Here is a 19,720-nt window from a genome sequence, read left to right on the forward strand (position 1 = left end):
CATAAAACCGAAGAAGGCGGATATGACGACATATTGTGCGCCGGATAGCCCGCGTCGTGTGGTCGTGTGTAGATAATACACTTTAGGTTTTATATAAACACGCTTTTTTCAAAGAAAGCTATTTGCGCGTTTGTTAAAGGATAAAGGGTAAGCGAAGAGTTAGTTGAGCTGGTTGTATTTATATTTCATTAGCTTTTCTTGGTTCAGGTAACATTAGTTTCTGAACACCCTGCAAAAGTAACTTACTGTAGTAATGTATCATGTGGTAGTAATATAATACTGAATGATTGTTGTATTCATATAGAATGGTATTTACATGGTTCTTCAATGTAATTGATAGAATATCACGGTACTACCACTTTTGTTAGTTTAGGAGCACAAGTTATTCACCCATCAGGCACTGAATGGTGCCCAGTATGTCCTATCGTTTGTGTCTTCCAGAAATCTCATTTTAATTGCGATACTATTTTATATATCATCAACCAAAGTAAAAGTTAAGTTGGTTAATAATGTACGATGTACAGCTGTCCGTATATTGTTTGTAAGTAAGATAATGTGATTTAAAGTTATGCCTGTTTTTGGAGAAATAGTTGAAAAGATGTCGGATGAAGATGAAGCTCCAGTTGGGAAAAAGGCCAGGATCTTCTATGGAAGCCTTGAAGAAAAGGAGAAGGAGCGTCTCAGCCGTGAAGGAAGATCTTCCTCTGCCAAAGATGCTGTTAAAGCTGGCATTGAGGCTGGGAATATTAATATCTCCAGTGGTAAGTTTGATATTTCAAGATGGCAGATGTTATTATCACAACCCAAACTGCAAACCACCAAATTCTTGAAACGTTGTCGAAGTGTTTTAACCCTAAGCCTACTGTAGCATATTTCATTGTAATTTCTAAAGCCTCTAAATTAACAACATGATTGAAGCTGTGCTGAAAATACTGTTACAAAGAATCTGCTACATGCCTTCTGTTGTCTAGTTTACACTTTCAAGCAAGTAAAAGGCTTTTAAGAGTAATTTTTAAAAATGTTCCCCTTTTAGTGGGAAGTCGTGGCCTAATGGTTAGAGAGTTGGACTTGTAATCCAAAGGTTGCGGGTTCGAGTCTTGGGCCGGCAGGGATTGTAGGTGGGGGAGTGAATGTCCAGCGCTCTCTCCACCCTCAATACCACGACTGAGGTGCCCTTAAGCAAGGCACTGAACCCCCAACTGCTCCCAGGGCGCTGCAGCATAAATGGCTGCCCACTGCTCCGGGTGTGTGTTCACGGTGTGTGTGTGTGTTCACGGTGTGTGTGTGCACGTTGGATGGGTTAATTGCAGAACACAAATTCCGAGTATGGGTCACCATACTTGGCCGTATGTCACTTCACTTTTTTTCTTTTTTCATAAATTAAAGTAACTTATGTTAGTGATACTTCAAGATGAACACTTGCTGGACTGAAGAAATTTATTATTTTTTAGAAAAGATATATTAAAATGTATACAATATATTTGAAGAAATCTTACTCTTGATATGATACATTGGGGAACATTTATTTCTTAATTTCTCAGTTATTTAATTACATTGAATTATATAAAAGCTAAAGACCTTTGATCAAAACTAAGTCCATAAAACTTCATACTAAGTTTATCATACTAAGTACATATCATCTTACTAAGACATAAGTGGGAGTTATAGAGTGACCTTTTGTACCAAATTGCATGATGTTGTTTTTTCCTCCTCAGACATTAGGATATTTTCATTGTATTATATTATACAGACCATATAAGCCTGATATATCAAACAGGATACAAAACATAAAACTCATGCAAAACTTTTTCTTTCTTTTTTTTTATTCAATTGTCAGATTTTACAGGGTTAATCTGTGACTTTGTGAAAGGAAATTGTTTGTTTGCTCTAGCAATATTATTTAAATTTTTTTCCCTCTCAGGTGAGTCTATGGAGATGGAGGACCGTGTGAGTGAGCGGCAGGCTGACGTGCTAGCAGAGTTTGAGCGAAGAAAGAGAGCGAGACAAATCACAGTCTCTACTGATGATGTAGAGGTCAAGGCCTGCCTCCGAGCTCTTGGCGAGCCAATCACGCTGTTTGGGGAAGGGCCTGCAGAGAGACGAGAGAGGTGGGTGGCCGGCCAGATTTTTATGACTATTGGTAAGCTTTGCAGCATATTCTGGGCAAGAATTGCCCGCTTAGATGTGAAAACCAGACATTATACCATCTGACCGACAAACAAAATAAATATAGAAATATATAATGGGGGATTTTCACTTTTGGAGAAATTACTGTTTTTGAACATGGTATTTATGTTTGAAGCTGAATTGGTCTACATTTATTTGATCCTGCAAAAGTTAAGTAAAACAGTAATACTGTAAAATTTTGTTAAAGTTTAATTTAAATGTTTTATATTTTGTAATGTGACCTATTCCTGTGGTGATAAAGCTGAATTTTCACAGCCATTACTCCAAATGTCACACGATCCTTCAGAAATCATTCTAATATACTGACTTACTGCTCAAACTTTATCATCACACATGAAAACAACTGTGCGGTTTAATATTTTTGTATAAACCTTGATATATTTTTTGCAACAATATAAATGTATATAAATATTATTCAGTTTTGATCAACTTAATTCATCCTTGCTCAAAAGTATTCATTTAAAAAAAAGTACCAAACCATTGAAAGGTGGTGGTGTTCTGCACAATGTGTTTGACATTACATAAACACCATATCTCAAATGACAGACTAAAACTGAAAAAAATCTATTTCCAGTTTTAGTGGTTTCTGATTGTTTTTTTTCCTCTCAGATTGAGGAACATTCTTTCAGTAGTTGGTCCTGATGCCTTGAAGAAATCAAAGAAAGAGGATGAAAAAGCAAAACGGACCCAAGATGAGGTAAGAACACCTGTAGTTGTAGTAGACTATCTTGGATTTGAATGACTAATTGAAGGTGATTGCCTGTGCATGTGTTCTGTGCAGTATCAGCAGACATGGTACCATGAAGGACCTTCATCTCTAAAAGAGGCGCGTATTTGGTTAGCCAAATATTCACTACCCAGGTAAACCGAGAACAGATAACTTTTCTGCATCTAACAATCTAAATATAAAATGCAGCTAAATATATATTGTATGTTTTAAAAGCTAGTCTTGTATTTTTGTTTGGTTCTCCAGAGCAGTGGAAAGGTTAGATGCTGCAAGGGCACAAAAAGAGATTCCAGAATCTACAAGAACAGTTAAACAGCAAGAGCTTCACAAGACCCTACGGGTATGCCAAGAAAGTGGAAAAAGACACGGGCTTATGATGTTGTAATTTTTTTTCCCTTTTAATAATGTATGTAATTATTATTGTTTTATTTAGAATGTGAATAACTTCTGCAGCCAAATTGGTGATGACCGTCCAATATCTCACTGCCAGTTTAGCCCCAACTCTAAGCTGCTTGTGACCGCATCATGGTATGTTTTACTTTAATTGTTATTTATTTTATATACGACATTCACAAAAACATTTGTTTTAAGAAGATTATTTATATATGCTTTGTATGCCAGTGGGAATCATCCATTTTAGATTTCCAAACATAGCTTTCACAAGTATTGTAACAATCAATGAGATTTCTGTATGAACAAGGACTCAACAACAGAAGGTATGGCCCACACACATATGAGCATGCTATCATTGAGACAGCCTTAATTAAATTACATGACGATACAGAGGCTACTCCGAAATACATAGAAGAACTGTGGCTACTTCTCCAAGATGCTTAGAACTATCTACCTTTACCTAGGCACTTCCTGCAAAGTGAGGATGCTTTCAAAAGTAGTGCTTGGAGTAGTTTATGCAAATCAGGAAACTTACATTAACTAATAATAATAAATAATTGGAGTGACCATTTTGCCTGTAAAATAGAAGTGATCTTCCTTAACAGTTTTTTTTTATTTTTATTATTATTATTTGCAGGCTGGTTGTTGGCCATAATGTCTGTTGTAGGACTTGTTCGAACAAAACATTCTCTGGATTAATCAATTATTTACAAAAAGAATGTTTGGACACACAAATAATTTCTAAATAATATTTTAAAAAATGTTTGAGCATGGCTTAAGCAGCATGTTTTAAAAGGCTTGTTATATTTGGTATAAAAACATGTATAAAATATTGTAGGAGCGCTGACTCGGGGATTTAAGATTAAGATTGTATCAGAAAAAGATTTTTATTTTCATGTTTTAATTTTTAAAAATCTTGTATAATTTTAACTGCTGTATTTTTGTTTGCTTGGCTTTTATTTTGCGTTTATGTAACTCTTGTATTAATCCAGCTCAGTTTTTTTCCATGCAGATAGCCTAAAATAATTACTTACTACTACTACTTTGTTGTAGGAGTGGCTTGTGTAAATTGTGGAAAGTCCCAGATTGTACACTTATACGCACATTAAGAGGTAAATATAACAAATGTTCTGTCATTTTTATCTTTGAAGTGGGTTTTTTTTTCGTTCCTTTTCATTGAAGGTGAACTCTTCTTTCTCAGGTCACAATACCAACGTGGGAGCGATTAGCTTTCACCCTCAAGCCACACTCACACTCGAGGAGTCGGATGTCAATATGGCATCCTGTGCTGCAGATGGATCTGTTAAGCTGTGGAGTTTAGACAGGTGTATATTATTGGTATTCATTCAAATTTCTGTCTCAATTTCTGAAGTAAAACATTGTAACATTGACCTGTTCTTATTTGTAGTGATGAGCCTGTAGCAGACATTGAGGGTCACTCTATGAGGGTGGCTCGGGTGGCCTGGCATCCCTCTGGGCGGTTTCTGGGAACAACTTGGTATGAATGTTTTTTTTTTTCCTGTTTTATGTATTTTTTTAGAGGTAAACGCAAAACAATGATATAAATATTGATGTTGGGATAAAACTTTTGTCATATTTAACAGAATTGTCATGTTTTGTGTTTATTTTGCTCTTTAGCTATGATAACTCATGGCGACTTTGGGATCTTGAAGCCCAAGAAGAAATTCTGCATCAGGAGGGTCATAGTAAAGGTGTCCATGACCTGCACTTCCACCCAGATGGCTCTCTGGCTGGAACTGGGTAAGGGCCTTGCACTGAACCCAGAGGCACTCCACTGTTTTTGTAAAGGAACAAGCACAACACAAGTCTATGTAGTTACTTTGATGCTTATTTTCTTACACTAAAGTATGTTTAGTGTAAGACCAGCCAAATAAAAAATTATCTTTAATTCATCATACATGGTTCCTAATCTTAACCCTGATTCCTCTGATTGCAGCATTGGTCCGGCAATATTCGCATTACCAAAGAACTACTTAGTCTTCCACTTTATTTTGTGATTGTTCATTTAGTCTGCTTTTGATTGGTTGAATTATAATTTGTTTATATAATTATATTTGAATTATATTATGTTTTTGATTGGTTGTTTAAAATGATTTATATTTGGCTTATTAATCTTTCAGTTGTTGTGTTAATGTTATTCATACAGTGGTTTGGATGCATTTGCTCGTGTTTGGGACCTGCGGACTGGTCGTTGTATCATGTTCCTGGAAGGCCACCACAAAGAGATTTATAGCATCAATTTCTCGCCAAACGGGTGAGTAAAAGAAAGGGCATATTAATATTTAAAATTTAGTAAGGCTATTTACTGCTATTTGAGCTTTATTGCATAAGTAACCCCGAAATCTTCCTTGTACAGCTTTCACGTTGCAACAGGAAGTGGAGATAACACCTGTAAAGTGTGGGACCTTCGTCATAGACGGTGTATGTACACAATTCCTGCCCATGAGAACCTTGTGTCTTCAGTCAAGTTCCAACGTAAGTAGTCAAGAATCAAGTCAAGAGGACATTATCAGTCATTGAGAGATTTATTCATTCAAACATAAAAATACTCATCCTTTACTCAACCCTCTTCTCAGTAACCTCAGTAAGTTACCAAAATAAAAAAGCACTGTGGACATTCAGCAAAATATGTGTGTTCCACAAAAGAAAGTCACATGGGTTTTGGGTCAACAAATATTGTATAGGATTTTCGTAGGTCCATAGGTCTACTGACTGTCAAAGTGAATGAGTCATTTGCCTCAACTGAAATTGCAAATTTGTGTAACAGTTTTGCGGTGTCAATATTAACAGAATCTTTTCTTTTTAGCTAACGATGGGCATTTTTTGCTGACTGGTGCATATGACAACACAGCCAAAGTGTGGACTCATCCTGGCTGGTCACCTCTGAAGACTCTGGCGGGTCATGAAGGGAAGGTCATGGGGCTTGACCTTTCACCTGACGGACAGCTCATTGCCACCTGCTCTTATGACCGAACCTTCAAACTCTGGATGGCGGAATGAGATTGTTCATCTTGATGCATTTTAATTTTTGTCCTACTGTCTTATATTTTTTTTAAATTTAGTTTTAAAGAGCTGGAAAACGATAAAGGAGATCTTTAAATTAGAAACTGATTGACAGTTTGGTTCAATTAAAACAGAAATACAATCAAATGTTCCCTACGGTTTGAGTTGTAACAAGCAACTCTTATTCTAATGGATTGTCTAAGATCTGAAATCCAATCTGTTCATTCTTGAATTGTCTCTCATGTCCATGTATCCTATTCCATTTTAATCACTGAGGTTTGCAGAATTTGACATGTTACTCATCCACTGGGTATCCAAATAAAATTTATTTTATTGTCCCAGGCAATTCTGTAAAGGAATCTGTGGCTTCCAGACAGTGGGATTTCCACTGTACAATGTTTTTGTCCGTAATGTATGTGAAACTAGCACCACCAGCAGCAGAGCAGGCAGTGCTTGCAACAAGGGCTTCTGTGGAAGCGATGCTCTGCCACTGCCACATTTGCCCATACTGAGGGTGGTTGATCTGTGATTGGCTGCTTTATAAAGGAGGGCTTGGTCTCCAGCGGTGCTTTCTGGCTGTAGGTTCGCTGGTTTTCCACTTCAGCTTTAACACCCAGAAAAGCTGCCAGGTCTAGGTCTAGACCAGTGGCGCCCCCGCGAGGTAGAGGAGTGTTCTGCCGGCACTGTGGACAGGGGATCCACATCTAAGGGAAAGAGCACATCAGTTACAAACATCTGACACTGCTCAGCTGTGGTGTGCTATACAGTGTATTAACCGTCAATTAAAAATTCAAATCACATGTTTATATATAGCTTTATATAATACACATTCAAAACAACTTCACAGTAATAAACAAGAAAATGACGTTGCAAAGTTATTCAGTTTTGAAACCACTACAATTTAATTTTAGATTTATAGCCGTTCTGAAAAGATAATATTGTCATTTTCAGCTTAATTTAGTTTAGCAACAACAGTTTTATTGCAATGAATCAATTAGTTTAATTATACAGCAGCTCTACATAAGATCATTATTCAGCTCATGTCATCGCCGTGTTGATTCACTTTAGTTCAATAATAGTGCAAAGTTCATTGTTATAAAACGAGCTTAATTTTGTTTGAGTTTTAACCCAAGACTTCGCTTGATTAATCAATTCATTAAATATCTAATAATTCAAGTCACACTACAGGTGAAATGGGTAAAATGAATAGCTTCCCCAGATGACTGATGATGTCATGTAAGTCAGTTTAGTATTAAAAGTCTAATGATGTAATGTTGAAATATGCAAATGAGGCATTGCCTAATTAAGTTATTTGCATTTTTCCAGAACAGAAATCTGAAAATTGGATACAGCCAGGTTTACAATTCTTTATCACTCCATAAATCAGAAAATTCTGTCAGAAGCCATAAAAACATTTTAATGTTCATAGGAAGAAAATGTTAAATATATATCAGATCAGGTGAATGATAAAGAAACAAACCCTCTTTTTTTCTGCAAAAATAGTGATGTTTCAAACATGTTTATTAAGCATCTGCATTGATTCAGACATAGTCCCGCTCCCAATCTCATTCCATTGGTTGATGACAAAAAGTCAATGCCCCTGAACAAAGCAAGTCTGGCAGCAATATTTTCCGCGTTCCCTTCTCTAAACAAAATAGCCTACATCTTAAAGAGCTGTGTTAGAAAGTAAAAGTTATTATGGAAGATGACAGCTTTTTGCAAATATGATCTGAGAACAATTTAACAATATAAATTACTAAGAGTAATTTATTTAGGTAATGTCATAAAAAATATATATTTTTTGTAACAATCGTAACAAAAAGAGGCTAGGATTTCTGTTAATTTGTGTGCAGACACTGTTGTGATGTTAACTAAATCTAGTATTTGTTGTTAATATAATTGCTCATTATTATATTCATAAGTTATATAATTGCTCATTATTATATTCACCTTTTCATTCTATATAGAATGAAAAGGTGCTGATGTTTGAACAATTTAACATTTGGGAAACAATTTTAAAAATGTGGAAGCGATATCTGAAAGTAAAAATCTCTTCAGGAAGTCAGGCAGCAATTGAACTTTTTAAGTTAAAATAAGTGGATGTTTTTTTTTGTTTTTTTTACATTGCAGTGATATATCTGCATGACTACAATTTGTTAAAGCTATATTATTAGCAATTTCCACATGCAAACCAAAAGCTGAGTACACATTGCTGTATTTTCACTTTGAAATAAACAGGTCAAACAAAAACAGTGATATTAGTGGTATTTGTGATGGTAGCGTGAATCCCACCTGCTCATTGATGAGGGTGTCCAGCCGCTTCAGACAGGCCTGGCAGAATGTGTGACCACAGTAGAGTTTGCGGGGGAGTCTCTCTCCCAGATTATACACACTGTAGCAGATGATGCAGTCCAGTTTCCGGCTGTCCCTGGAGTTCTGTGCTCCAGCCTCCACGTCCCCTTCCACAGGAGCCACAGACACAGGCCCATCCTCATCCAAGACCCTACGGAATGAGCTCAATATGATACAAACATCTCCGTGTGTTTGCCTGAGATGTTCAGTGCTGACTTTCTAATGGTTGGTTATTTGTGGCCAACATAACTGGCCTAAAATTTCCAGTACAGAGCCAGCAATAAAAGTATTTGAATGTATTTAAACTTAATGTTCCTGAAAATATCAAAGCAACTGCAAACAACCACTAAAATGACTTTGAAACCAGCTGGTTAAAATTGCAAAAACGCCATAAAACCAAAAACTAATCATTTACATTTTCCCCACAATATTTTACTCCTCCAGATACACAAGGTCAGCCGTTAAAAAAAGTGTGTAAGCCGAGCCGCTTGTATCTGTTAGCTATTAGTGGCCGGCGGCAATGAAATTTGTATACACAAGATGTAATAGTAAAAGATCTGTACTCTGTGGGTTCTTAACCTTCAACAGTGGTTTTTTATTACAAACAAACACAAAACATAACCATAAACATACAATGTGCTCAATCAACTTATGTGAAATATTTGATGACAAAAGTTTTATTTGCATGATTTGTCAAATTTCATTCTTTATACTGAGAGCAGTAACCAAAGTTTATTGAATAGAATTCATAATTGCAAATATAATTTAATTATATTAAAATTGCATTTGAAATAAGCATAAATTCAAATACGTCTTATTTTAATATCACATAAGCAATTTCCTTTAACTTCAAAAAATGAATTTTCCATGCAGAGGGTCTACCTGTCCACTTCATCTTTGTGTCTATTCTGTGTGCCGTCGGTCTCTTGAGGTTCTGCCGTTCCGCTTGCCGTTCCATCCATGTTTAATGTACCAAAAGTCCAACTTCTGTCAACATTTTACAGCCCAGTCTGTCTTGGTTTCTCCATGCTTCACATCCTTTGTCAGATAGTTTAACACTTGAGTGCACCCTCTGTTGCCTTCCCTGAAGTTGTCCTTGCAGTTCTTAGCAGCACGGGCTCCGTCTTTGTTGCCGTTTGCTCTCTCTCTCAACCAACCACAACTGTTTTTCTGAAATGGAGGACAAACAATGGTGTGCTTCCCCAGAGCCTTTAATATTTAAGTACCGCCTGTCACTGTGAACCTATGCCGTTACACACACACAATTGCACGTCCACCCTTTTGAAAAAAGAAAACCCATTGTGGGAGGAGAGATGCATGTTGTTAAGCAGGTGTTTTAATAATAAGTCCAGAGTTGCACATTTATGCATCTTCAAAAATATTGGTATTAGCTGCTCTGTTATTTTCGCTTATTTAGTAATGATTTAATTGCATACATTAAGGGAAAAGTTCTAAGAAAGTCCAAGAGCGAAGGAAAGGGCCACAGACACAATGGCTTATGAGAATATTTGGGTTTAGTTTTGTGGAAAAACATGAAATTAAAGACATCAGACATGTTTAGGGTGCAAGAAAGTAGAATGGGAGGAGGGCGTATCGCTTTACAGTCACAAAACAGGCCTGAAATTCAAGCCTAGTCACCCACAGACAGTCTGTCATCAAGGTTTCCCTGCCAAATTAGTTCTGAGGCCTTCACAACCCCCATATAGTGCAGCTACATGGGATGTTTGTATTGGCAGATAACTATTATTATTGACCAGGAGAAAGTGAAGTGGAAGGGGGTGCAGTTAAATTAGAGTTACATTAGATTTAATGAAGGTAACTGAGATCTGGTGACTTGTTTCTCTAGATGTTGGGGGACTTTAGGGCGGTTTTAGCTGATTATCTGAGATGCGATGAATTACTTCGGATCATCAAGAAAATTACACATTAACACAGCTGAGAAATGACAAGAACACACAGTCCTGAGTCTAGTGACGTCAAAGGCAGCAGACTGGGAAAAAATGACATTAAATCAGAGAATCCAGAAAGCATGCATCACTGTTATTTTTTGCAAAAGGTTTTTGCCCCCTTCCTGTCTTTTTTATTTTTTGCATATTTGTCACACTTAAAAGATTCAGATCATCAAACTAATTTTAATATTACACAAAGATAACCCGAGTAAATACAAAATGCAGTTTTGAAATGATGATTTCTTTTATTAAGGGAAAAAAGCTGTCCAAACCTTCCTGGCCGTATGTGAAAAAGTAATTGCTCCCTAAATCTAATAACTGGTTGGGCCACCCTTTGCAGCATGAAAGGACTGTATAGGGTCATGCCACAGCATCTTCAATTGGATTTAAGTCCGGATTTTGACTCGGCCACTCCAAAACCTTCATTTTATGTTTCTTGAGCCATTCGGAGGTAGACTTGCTAGTGTGTGGGATCATTGTCCTGCTGCATAACCCAAGTGTGCTTGAGCTTGAGATCACAAACTGATGGCCAGACATTCTCCTTCAGGATTTTCTGATAGAGTTCCATCAATTATGGCAAGTTGTCCAGGTCCTGAAGCTGCAAAGCAGCTCCAGACCATCACACTACCACCACCATGTTTGACTGTTGGTATGATGTTCTTTTTATGAAATGCTGTGTTGGTTTTACGCCAGATGTAATGAGACACACACCTTCCAAAAAGTTCAACTTTTGTCGCATCAGTCCACAGAATATTTGCCCAAAGGTCTTGGAGATAATCAAGATATTTTTTGGCAAATGCGAGACGAGCCTTTGTGTTCTTTTTTGCTCAACAGTGGCTTTTCCCCTGGCGTTTTTGCCCAGTCTCTTTCTTATTATTGAATCATGAACACTGACCTTAATTGAGGCAAGTGAGGCCTGCAGCTCTTCATATGTTGTTCTGGGTTCTTTTATGACCTCCTGGATGAGTCGCCGTTGCGCTCTTGGAGTAATTTTGGTAGGCCAGCCACTCCTGGGAAGTTTCACCACTGTTCCAAAATAATGGCTCTGACCGTGGTTCGCTGGAGTCCCAAAGCCTTAGAAATGGCTTTATAACCCTTTCCAGACTGATATGTCAACTATTTTGTTTCTCATCTGTTCTTGAATTTCTTTAAATTGCGACAGAACCATACAACAGAATGGTATGGTTATGGCATACCAGCAGGGGTTAACCAAGCTAACTATCTAAACCCTGACTCATTCGCTTAACCACAATAATTCAAGCTGTACTAAACTACAAAACAAAACAATAGGTATGAAAGCACCATTACTGACTTTGGGCCAAGGGCTAGTTGACCCCAAAATATTTACATCTACCTTTACATTTAGTTATTTAGCAGACGCTTTTATTCAAAGTGACTTACAAATGAGGACAATGGAAGCAATCAAAACCAACAAGAGAGCAATAGTGCTGTGACAAGTCTTGCTTAGTCTAACACAGTACACACATAGAAAGGTATTATTAATTTTGAAATAAATAAATAGAAAGAAAACGAATAGATAGAATAGAAATATAATAGAAAATGCTTGTGTTAGAGGGGCCATTTAAAAAAATAAATAAAAAGAAAACAAATAAAAAGAATTGAGAAGGCTAGTTTTAAGAGGTTTTGTTTTTTTAATAAATACAAATAAAATAAGTAGATAGATTTAGTAAAATAAAAATTGTCATAATTTTCTCACCATCATGTCGTCCAGTCCTGTATGACTTCCTAATGTGAAAAATATAAAAATGTATTTTTAAGAATGCTGGGAAACAAACAACATTAAAGCCCTCTGGCTTCACACACAGACACATGGGTAAATAATGACAGAATATCAATTTTTGGGTGAACTTTTTAATTAATACAAGAGTTTGTAATATTGTAAGTATAATCATGAATCACGACTTTAAACAATAGGCTATTGCATTTTAAAATTGTTTACTACATAAAAAATTTAATAATAATAATAATAATAATAATGTTAAATGTAATTAAGTTAGAAGATCTATGTCTGACATCACTGCTGTACAGTGATATACAGTAGCTAATGAATGGTTGCGTAACTTCAGGCCGTTACTCTTGTGTGTTTTATCAATATTGGAATGCTGTATTGACCAATCAGGATCTTACAATATCTTAAACTAAATAAGATATTTAAGTAAAGCAGCTTTACAGCAGGAAAACAGTGTTGATAGTGCAAGAGGACAATAGTCGGCTAAACACTCAATTTTCCAGTTAGTCATTTCAACATTGATTCAGGGATATTTTCGTCCAGCTCAGTTCAGTTCAAATAGTATCTGTGCAATCAAGTCGACCTTGCAAGTCAAGTCAAATTGAGTTCCTTTGGTCTTAAAAACTTGGATATATGAGGTATCCTGTTTTTAAAAGAAACCTCAAGAACTAGAGTCATTTAAATGAATCAAATCTTACCGTGAATATATATTTCACAAGTTATTCCAATCTCAAAAATGTTTAAATACCTTAAGAGTCAAACGGGTTGAAAACCCCTTTCTTACAGTGATGTATCCTATACTTTACACCAGCAGATGACAGCACAGAGCAAATCTTATTGCATTAGGTACACTGGAGCTTCATAGCTGTCAACTGTAACTCACTAAACATCTATAAGAATTTTATTTTGCTTTGCCATCTCTAAATGGTGAAGCTATATTATTAAGCAGTGATATAAGAGAAGGACAGAATGGAATATTTTCTTCAGAATAGCAGTTTCGATTGCTGCAGCATATTTGTACGTGTCTGATTTCACATGCTGGCAGTGTGGATGAAGAAATCCAAGTTCACAATGTACTTCTGCTGGCACAATGAGGGCGATCAGACGTCATTGGTCCTTTCGATCCTCTGTTTAGTGTGCACATGTATCTGTTTGTTTTGTGTAGTTTGTCTTTGCATGGGAACTCACCTTGGTGGACACCACAGAGATCTCAACTTTCCCATGCACTCTTGATCCTTATCTCGCATGTAGGGTTGTGTTGTGGTAAGAAATGATGACATATGTAAATCCCATGATATTGTAAACACAGAAAAAGATGAGGACCTTCTTTTTAAAACAATATCTCTTTAGTTTATTTTGACTTGTGGTGGTACTACTGTTTTAGACTCCGCCTTAACCATCTACCCTAAATATGATGAGACAAAGGACGACGAGACAAAGTAATTAGAAGCACTCTGAAACTGAATCCAGTGTGCTAACATCGCCACAGTCCTCAGAAGCCTTTGGCTACACTAAATATTTACAATGTTTCTTAAACATTTTAATAGAGTTCATAAAGCTATTTTCCTGTGGATAAATACACAAGACTAAAGTGGTGTGTTCACATTGACTGCAATTTGCTGTATTTTGCAAACCTGCATTGTTGAAAGAGAAAAAAGTTGAATTGGTGTGTAAGAGTGGTTACACTTGTAGTTCAGTTCTTTGGTCGTTTTGGTCTGGATTCAAGAAGAAAACGATACATTTAGTCCTTGGTTCACTCAGCGTCCACACTGTCGTTTTTAACACCAAACCTAAAGATACAGAACAAAAGACATAAGGATACGTTCATAACCTGACTGGACAGCTTTAATGATGTGTATTTTGTGAACTTACCAAACATCCAAACTGCTGTGTGCTGGGCTAAATGCTCATTAAATGCTTGTACATATGGTGGTATTTTTACCGGCTACCTCACAAAGAGCTTAGAAAATGTGCAAAGGAAAACAGTTCTAAGAATTCTTCTGTTTTTGTACACACAAATCTGCTGCAAGATAGAGCTTCTGACGCCCTGGACGGAACTGTAATTGGCAGCATACTGTAGCTCCTGTGCACCAGAGTTCATTTCAGTCGAAAGAACTGGCCAAATGTGTACATGCAAGTGGCAAGTCGCAAGTGTTGCATTTCTGTCATTCAAATTCTGTCATTAATTACTCACCCTCATGTTGTTCCAAACCTGTAAGACCTTCATTCATCTTCGGAACACAAATTACGATTTTTTGATGAAATCCAAGAGCTTTCTGATTCTGACCCTGCATATAGACAGCAACAGAATTACCACGTTCCAGGCCCAGAAAGGCAGTAAAGTCACCGTTAAAATAGTCCATGTGACATCAGTGGTTCAACTTTAATTTTATGAAGCAACAAGAATACTTCTTGTGCACAAAGAAAACAAAAATAACGACTTTATTCAACAATTTCTTCTCTTCCGTGTCAGACTTTGACTCGCGTTCACAACAGTACCATGACACATGCGTGTGCAAAACTGTGCATTCCTCTGCTTTCAAACAAACTGCAGAGCATCCAAGTTCTACGTCAGAACGCCGGCTCCTGCATCAGCACAAGAAATCCTTGACTAAAGTTATTTTTGTTTTCTTTGCACACAAAAAATATTCTGGTAGCTTCATAAAATTAAGGTTGAACACTGATGTCGCATGGACTATTTTAACAATGTCCTTACTACATTTCTGGGCCTTGAACGTGGTAGTTGCATTGCTGTCTACTGTAGGGCCAGAAAGCTCTTGGATTTCATCAAAAATATCTTAATTCGTGTTTCGAAAATGAACGAGGTCTTTCTGGTTTGGAACAACATGACGGTGAGTAATTAATGACAGAATTAAAATTTTGGGGTTAACTATACCTTTAACCCTTTTGGCCAAATGCTGCTTTCAACCCTTGCAGTCCTCCAAGTTCACACTTTGGTGATGTAATATTACACAGACAAATGGTTCTCAACCATTTTGACATCACCCCATACTCTACACAACAATATTCAAAGGCATTTAAAAAAAAAAATACTTAAAAATATGCTCACAGTTACAGTCTACTCTTTTTTTTTTTTTTTTTTTTTAGAACTTGGCATATCTAGAAAAAGTACATTTATTTGAACCACATTTGCAATTTATTTTTTACAAGTTTTTATTAATGACTGTTACAGGTCTAAAAATCACAAAACATCATATGGAGCTTACATCATGAGTGCTTAGCAGAGGGACTTGTGAGTTTCTAAATCATACAATGACAAATCGGACACCCTACTGTCCCGTGGGCTTCACAGACACGCACAAGCAAGGACCACAAAGCCAAAAATCCACAACAAATGTGCCATTTGGGAAAAATGAGTTGAGCGAAGTTCAATTTTATGCAAATAATGCAATGCTTTATGCAACAACTAGTACCAACAGCAGTGAAGACAATGGAGCTCACGTGATCTGCCTCCTAATATAGCTGGATACTGTGGTGACTCAGTGACCCCCAGCGAGTCTAACCTGTAGTGCTGTGGGTATATAATATGATTCTCTTATGAACTTGAGAGACCTGCCTCTACCAGCTGGGTGTGTCATTTGATTATAATGGATAATGTTTAATAACTACAGGATAAAAATGTTCTGAGAACTGCATTTAGCAAGTCACTGCAGAGTCATAACTTGGGAAACTTTAAAAATTACGTAAACAAAATTACGTAAGCTACCATGCGAGGAGGAACTCGTTTTTGTGAGTGTGAGAAATTATTTGACTAATTTCAGTAAGGATGAAGTTGTTTTCTATTTCCTGGTTGATTTTTTTTTAAATTTACCGCTGTTTGTTTTGGGAGTTCATGAATTGCGTGCTGCTTTTTGTTCTGCTTTTACAAGTGTCATATTCTCAAAGACATCAAATGAACTTACAGTACATCGCTAATATAAAAATGTCACACCCAAGTCACTGAAACCCACTGAATGAGAAAGAGAGAAGGAGAATGACACACAGAAAGTCAGACAATGAATTACTTGGTGTGGAATGTGATTCGGCCACTTGCATGTTTTGACTAGGGAACAAGTCTCTGATAAGTTCCTGTTGGCTTTTTTTGGGTCACCGCCACAGGATTTGAATCAAATCATAATACCATGACAGTTTCCACACTGGGTCACATGACTAAATGGCCCAGCTGCTAATGTGTTTGAAATCATGAGCCATTTGCAGTTGGTGTTTATATTCTAATTTTATTTTTGTTCATTCTTATATTCAGCTATGAACATGAGAATTATCTAGCTTGTTGAGGTGAGGTGTGCTTCTATGTGATATAATTTAAGAGTTGGACCTGGTGGATGATAAATGTGTAAAAGGAAATCTCATAGACCCAAGCCATGTCTAGTGACCGGAATATCATAAAGACACACAGTAAACACACTGTAACTTAGCAGCCGGACATAGCAACACCTTTACAGCCACCCACAACAACTTAGCAATCACACTGCAACGTGTTATAAAATAACTCAAAACACTTGAGCAACTGCATAGCATCCATCCACCCTGAGCCAAAGCTGTTTTTAGGCAAGCATCCAAAGTTAACAAAGAACACAGGGAAGGAGATCAGAGGCCATTTTCATAGAGATTACACAGAAAAAAAAGTTGCTGCTTAACAAGAGAATTTTCTCCAGTGGTAGAGCTGGGACTTGGTATCTCCCAATAATAATACCAGGGCTATGTTTAAAATCGCACGTTATACCCTCATTCACTATTTCCTTCATTAGTCCACTAAAAAACGAGCAAGCGAGTAAAAAACTAAGTGCACTGGAAGAGCTGCCACTCTTGCATAGTTTGTGCTTGCTGTTTAATAACCATTTAAAACTTGGCAGATTCAATAGTAACGGGGGAAAAAATATATCTGGCAGGGAATATCTGTCATGGAAGCTTGCATATAAACTGTCATGAAATTATTTACTAATCAATTGAAAATACATTTATATCTGTATGATATTACGGTGTACCCACATTGGTCCAGCGGGTTTGGAAAATAGACTGATGGATGATTCGGCTGCAAGCAGCATCTTCTGGCAAGATGCGGGAATTTATTTGGCACGACCCTCACAGTGCATTATGGGTATTCACTAGCCGTTGTGTCTACATCAGTTGTACACTCGTTATTGCAGTGCATTATGGGATTGAAAGAGTACCCTCGCTAATATCTATTATGGTTTCGGACACCACTACGAATGGCTATTTCATCAAATAGTCCTCTATTTGAGGGTATAGGGGCGATTTCGGACACAGCAAAACCCCATGAAAACACTTTAGCAACTGCATATCAACCTCCCACAACCCACTAGCAACCAAACCGGTCAGAACACCATACTGTAGCAACTGGACAGAAACTCCCAAGAAACATGTTAGCATCTCAACAGTTGGACAGAAACTCCCTAGAAACATGTTAGCATCTCAACAGTTGGACAGAAACTCCCTAGAAACATGTTAGCATCTCAACAGTTTTTTCTTCAGAAACGTAAAAATGTAGTTCTTATGTTTCCAAGAAAAGAGAGGTTTGTTTCTCTGGCCATGAGTACATGATGTTCAACACTGTCTATGTTTTTCTGCAATGTTTTTTTGCTCTTTTAGCAATAGCTTTGTTTGTGCTGTTAGCTGCACTATGAGGTGCAAAAACAGTCATGGATGCTTTTGATAATTTCTTTTGTTTTGGTCTGTGTAACCTCTCTAGCTCTCTGTTGCTGATGTTTGTGTTTGCTGTTACTAGGGCACCTTTGATTAAAGAGGTCTGAAGTGCCTCTTGAGCTCTTTTCAAACCTCTTTAACCTCTGAAAACAGAACCTGGTCAGACACGGCCTTGTTTATAATTCTTTTAACTTCAATCATCAAATGAGATAAATGTGGGTGGGGGTGGATTTCACGTGTGTATGTAACACTGAGCTGGTTCAGTCCAGATGGGCCTGCCACCCCCTCAAAAATTTCAGATGCACCTTAAAACTCCCAGCAGCACCATTTTTAGCTCGCTAGTCAATAATGTCCTCATTCTCAGGCCTTGAAAAGAATGTGTTGGAACCAGTATGTGTGCACTGATATTGTGTTTTGTTATTGAATATTGAATACCCTATGACGACATTCCATCAGGACAATCTATGCTTACAGAACACAACCTGGTCAAAGAATAACTAAGCATTGCAATTGAACAGGAAATCATATGGTAAAAGTGTAACTGCAAACAAAACGAACCACCTACAAGCAAAGGAAATTCTTTGAAACTAAGTACATGGGTAGTCATATATCTTTTTTTGTTTGCTCTGTCAGTGAGGTGTAGTTCATCACTTTAACTATGAACATCATCCACTAATGTTTGACAAACAAAAAGTCACAATACTTTTTGTCTTCATTTTGAACATTGTGTGAACACCATTTGATTTGACATTTTGCTATCTAATGCAATGACACTGTCACTGTGCGTGTGTATCTATCTATCTATATAGACATTTTACCCAAAATGAAAATTCTCTTATCAATTTCATACCTTCACGTTGTTTCAAATTTAGTTTCAAAGTTTTCTGTCCCACCATCAAAAGTCCACGCAACCAAACATTTGATAGTTCAAAAAGACATTGTAAAAGTAATTCATGTGAACCAAGGTTTAATCAGATTTAATTTAGACTTTTATTTACATTGATCAGAATGCACACACTGTACGTATAGAGCTTATCAAATATGATAAATTTGATTATGAACTTTTTTGAAGAGTCAAAGTTTTGGTTTGCTTGGACTTTTAATGGAGAGACAAACTGCTAAGGTTGCAATAAAAATATATAATTTGTGATTTGAAGATGAATGAAAGTCTAATGGGTTTAATGTAACATGAGGATGAGTAATTGATCACATCATTTTCAATTCTGAGTGAATCCTTTAAAAGTACAAATTTGCTCTCAAATTAATTTAAGCTCATAAAAGCTGCATGACAATAACAAAATAATTACAAAAATGTTGCGAAATAGTTTTAGATGAAGCACAGCATGTCACATGGCAGGACACTATATTTTCACAACTTTTGTGGCATTACAATTAGCTCATCACTGAACAAAATTTGACGATGTAAAGTTAGCAATATTGTACCATGTTTCTCTTTCAACAACAACCAAACCCAGACAGACAGCTTTAAATTCTCTCTCAGCATTTAAAAGCTGCAGCACCCTTTCCATTCAGAAGTAGTTTAGTCAATTCTAAAACAAGGCTGTGGACAAGAGGCTGTGTACTCCTCTCATGCCCAGCAATGTAATGTTTGCAGAAAGCATAACCACCTTACACAACAGCATCCACAGACTT

The 19,720-nt window shown here is 36.8% G+C and overlaps 2 protein-coding genes across 4 annotated transcripts; one reads left to right on the forward strand and one right to left on the reverse strand.

Moving 5' to 3' along the window:
* The first annotated feature begins 18 nt into the window (after positions 1 to 18).
* On the forward strand, positions 19 to 6,675 carry prpf4 (pre-mRNA splicing tri-snRNP complex factor PRPF4). 3 transcript variants are annotated; one of them, XM_079416105.1, is made up of 14 exons: positions 19 to 147; positions 591 to 761; positions 1,922 to 2,108; positions 2,797 to 2,884; positions 2,969 to 3,048; positions 3,161 to 3,254; positions 3,348 to 3,442; positions 4,361 to 4,419; positions 4,509 to 4,632; positions 4,716 to 4,805; positions 4,946 to 5,068; positions 5,475 to 5,582; positions 5,685 to 5,803; positions 6,135 to 6,675. In XM_079416105.1, the coding sequence occupies exons 2-14, from the start codon at positions 599 to 601 to the stop codon at positions 6,326 to 6,328; spliced, it is 1,524 nt and encodes a 507-aa protein (XP_079272231.1). In that variant the 5' UTR covers positions 19 to 147; positions 591 to 598; the 3' UTR covers positions 6,329 to 6,675. The 3 variants fall into 3 exon arrangements, with proteins under 3 accessions (XP_079272231.1, XP_079272232.1, XP_079272233.1); XM_079416106.1 differs by having other exon boundaries at positions 33 to 147; positions 585 to 761; XM_079416107.1 differs by having other exon boundaries at positions 38 to 147; positions 442 to 761.
* On the reverse strand, positions 5,831 to 9,877 carry rnf224 (ring finger protein 224). The gene is made up of 3 exons (XM_079416108.1): positions 9,566 to 9,877; positions 8,624 to 8,834; positions 5,831 to 7,035 (listed from the first exon to the last, which is right to left on the reverse strand). Exons 1-3 carry the CDS (start codon positions 9,643 to 9,645, stop codon positions 6,754 to 6,756), a joined length of 573 nt encoding a protein of 190 aa, XP_079272234.1. The 5' UTR covers positions 9,646 to 9,877; the 3' UTR covers positions 5,831 to 6,753.
* Positions 9,878 to 19,720: the final 9,843 nt, after the last annotated feature.

Source organism: Barbus barbus (genome assembly GCF_936440315.1).
Source record: "Barbus barbus genome assembly, chromosome: 5".
In the NCBI taxonomy this organism is placed as follows: Eukaryota; Metazoa; Chordata; class Actinopteri; order Cypriniformes; family Cyprinidae; genus Barbus; species Barbus barbus.